Source organism: Lactuca serriola, chromosome 8 (assembly GCF_051521515.1).
Source record: "Lactuca serriola cultivar US96UC23 chromosome 8, Lser_US96UC23_V15, whole genome shotgun sequence".
Taxonomy (NCBI): domain Eukaryota; kingdom Viridiplantae; phylum Streptophyta; class Magnoliopsida; order Asterales; family Asteraceae; genus Lactuca; species Lactuca serriola.
This window is the reverse complement of record NC_136415.1, coordinates 271,996,300-271,999,525: the sequence shown is the minus strand read 5'-3', so window position 1 is coordinate 271,999,525 and position 3,226 is coordinate 271,996,300. Positions and strand designations below refer to the sequence as shown.

At 36.5% G+C, this 3,226-nt stretch overlaps 1 protein-coding gene across 1 annotated transcript; it reads right to left on the bottom strand.

Annotated features, from left to right (window-relative positions):
* Nucleotides 1-262: 262 nt before the first annotated feature.
* LOC145070833 (F-box protein At1g67340-like) lies at nt 263-1,998 on the bottom strand. Its single transcript, XM_079017792.1, has 3 exons — nt 1,610-1,998; nt 1,305-1,467; nt 263-1,211 (listed from the first exon to the last, which is right to left on the bottom strand). The coding sequence occupies exons 1-3, from the start codon at nt 1,867-1,869 to the stop codon at nt 483-485; spliced, it is 1,152 nt and encodes a 383-aa protein (XP_078873918.1). The 5' UTR covers nt 1,870-1,998; the 3' UTR covers nt 263-482.
* Nucleotides 1,999-3,226: the final 1,228 nt, after the last annotated feature.

Genomic DNA, 3,226 nt, shown 5'->3' with positions numbered 1-3,226 from the left:
AATATATGTGATTCCAAATAGGCATAAAAAGGTTTGATGATTTATCTATGCTTTACATATATTTATCAATATATGTTTTACGTCGACATGTTATTTCTTTACAAAAATATGTAACAGAATTAATAAAGAACGGTTAAATTGACAAAAAACTACACTTAGAGGCAAATAATTCCTGTAAATCGAGTATCATCTTTCATTTTTCTTAGTTTTAGAAACAAAAAATGAGAACTTTGAAGCAATTTCACTTTTCTACTTAAAGAGATTATAAGCTTAAATAATCATTTTCATTTATTATTTTCTAATTATATACTATTAAAATATATTTTACAGAAATTAAAAAATAAAAATAACTTCTATTACTAACGTCGAGATTCCGGCGAACGTCAAAAGAAAGCATATCCAAAACTATCCCCGACAAAACTTTGCTTCAAATGCCGTTACATTCACCGGTAAGTTCAGTATCTCCGGCGAACGGTTCAACTCTAAACAACCATTCCATCGTCGTAGTTAACATTGCCGTTGTCTTCACCGTCGCCGTCATCGACCCACGTGTTAGCTAGTGTACACTCCATCTTGTGACGCATCTTCCAGTCGAGTGTTTGACATGCTCGAGAGCAGTAGTTAACAGCTCCGCAAACTGAACATCGCCGGAACTCATGTTTTCTGGTCTCCGGCCGACCACAACCAGCGTGAGAGCATAAACGAAGTCCCGAAGAAAGTACCTTATCGGAAAACCAATCTGTAAGAAACCGGTTGGACGGATGAGGTTCCCGTGCAGTTACGTTACATCCGAAATCGCTAAGTAAAGGACACCGAGGACCCACCATGTTTCCATGGCGGAGGTGAGGTAGGGGGTTACATGTCAGCCAGTTACCGGACATCAACGCGGATGGTGTTGTTGACAGTCCGGCGGCAAGTTCACGGGCGTTGGCTTGAACCAAAAACCGCCGGCCTTCGGCAATGTTCTGACGAACGCCGTAACCGTCTTGGAGACAATGTCCGAGTTCCCGGAGTGCGTCGATGTGGCCTAGAAACGCCGCACGAGCACAAAGAGCTACACCGGCGCGTAAGTTCTTGTCAGTTTTTAAACCGCCGCTACCGTTGAACTGAATCACAGCAAGCGAGTATAACGCCGGAGCGTGAGAATTAATCGCCGCCTTAGCCATTAGAGACGCTCCGCTTCCTCGATTTTGCAGACAATAAAACCGAATCTGTGTCAAACAAAGTAAAGATCATGTCAGTTTAATTAATGCTCATAAAAAGAATGTCAATCAAGAAATACAAACCATAAAAATTAAACTAACCATGCCAAGTGTGTAACAAGCTTCAATATTTCCGGCATCTGAGCACTGTTTAAGAAACCTGTGAGCAGATTCCGACCAGTTTTCAGATTTAAAAGCGAACGCCTTCGGAGATGCTTTTGATAACACAATAGAGTGAACACCTAACGCCTTCAACCTTTTGCATCTGTTCAACAAACACGAACAAAATCAGTAACAAAATTAACAGAATTGTCGTGATAATCGTATCTTTTTCAGACAAAAAATTGGAAACTTAAAAAAAATAATAAATAAATAAATAGTTACAAATCTCAAATCCGGATCCTTACGTTGATAAAACGCTCACAAAATCGGCGGGACAAGCGGCGGTGGCACCAAGCTTTGCAAGAATAAACAAAACGATGTCGTCTGGAAGCGTATCAAGGAAATCACATTGGCCGGAAACAGTCGCGACCGGTGTCGCCGACGACGACTTCAACCTTTTCCGGCTACGTATCATCTTCTCACCCATAATATTGTCATCTCTTCTTCTCTTATCACAACACATGTTATTCGGCTTCTTATAAGAAATCCCACGCCTTGTTCTCATTCCCTTCTCCTTCTCTCTCTAAAAAGAACAGATATGCGTGTCTCTCTATATATAGATGGGTATATCGTGTATATATATAATAGATATCATATCATATATTTATACGTATATATACAAGAAATTTGTATGTATAGATTCTGAATTTTCACGGGTTAAAAAAAAATGAGGCCTTATATATTATATATAGCAAGAGACCTTATCGAATTAATTAGAGTGGAAGGGGAAGATGAAACACAACAAATACGACGCCGCCGAACATTAAATTAAAGATCTGACCATTGAAATATACTACTGCCTAAAAGTCTTCAATTAATTACGATACTACCATTCTTTTCTGGAAGGGTTTGTCGTTAATAAAAGCAAGAAGAAAATTTGGTCAAACGGCGTTGACTCACTCCTCCGTCCGTCGTCCTCCTCCATTGCACGATTTGTCTGCTTGTAACGTACAAGTTTTAACCATGACAAATTATGCTCTATAAAACTTAAAGTTTGTTTTTTTTTCTTTGAGAATTTTTAGTAGCGTTTTTGCATCCTTTAATTTCTTTTTTTATTAGATTTTTCAGTTTAAAACGGTTAATTTGTGGCAAGTGTCGAACTAATTTTTATTAATTTGTTCGAATGGATTTTTACTTTGCGGTGAGTCCTAGGAATTAGGAAACGATCTTTATTTAGGTTGTTAGTAATAAAAATTTAAGTCTTTAAGGATGTTTGGTTAAATTTATTTAAGTTCATTTTTAATTTGTTACTGGTTTCACATTGGTATAAGCTAAAAATGATGTTTGGATAAAAATGATTTATAAAGGTGATATCGGAAATAAGTCAAAATCTATAAGTAAGACTTTTCTAACTTATTAGCTTATAAGTTATAAGTTGAAAAATGTTTATGAAAAATCATTAGTTTAGTCAAACACTCCTTTAATATATAGTAACTAGTTTATATGTGACATCCCCAAATTTCTCGGCCAGAAAATACCGATTTAATTTATGCTTTTTAAAAAATCAAATCAGAGAAATCTTTATAAAAGATGTTGCGGAGTTGGTCCCCAAAACAAAATATGATAAAAGTTTGTCAAAACCTTTCTTTAAGAAATATATCATTTCTTTTTATATCAAAACCTCGGGATGTCATGTTCCAATACAGATCAAAAGCATAAACAAGACATTATAAGCCTTACGACAATTATTTGTAACTACTGGCCTATAATCCAAAATTCACTCATCATCATCATCCGACTATGCTCGGGGTCCTCTACCTGTAATATAAACAGCTGAGTGGGTCAGGCTTGGAAGCCTGGTGAGCATATAGGGTTTTCAACCCACAATACATAAATTTATTATGTTTATACATCAATCAATC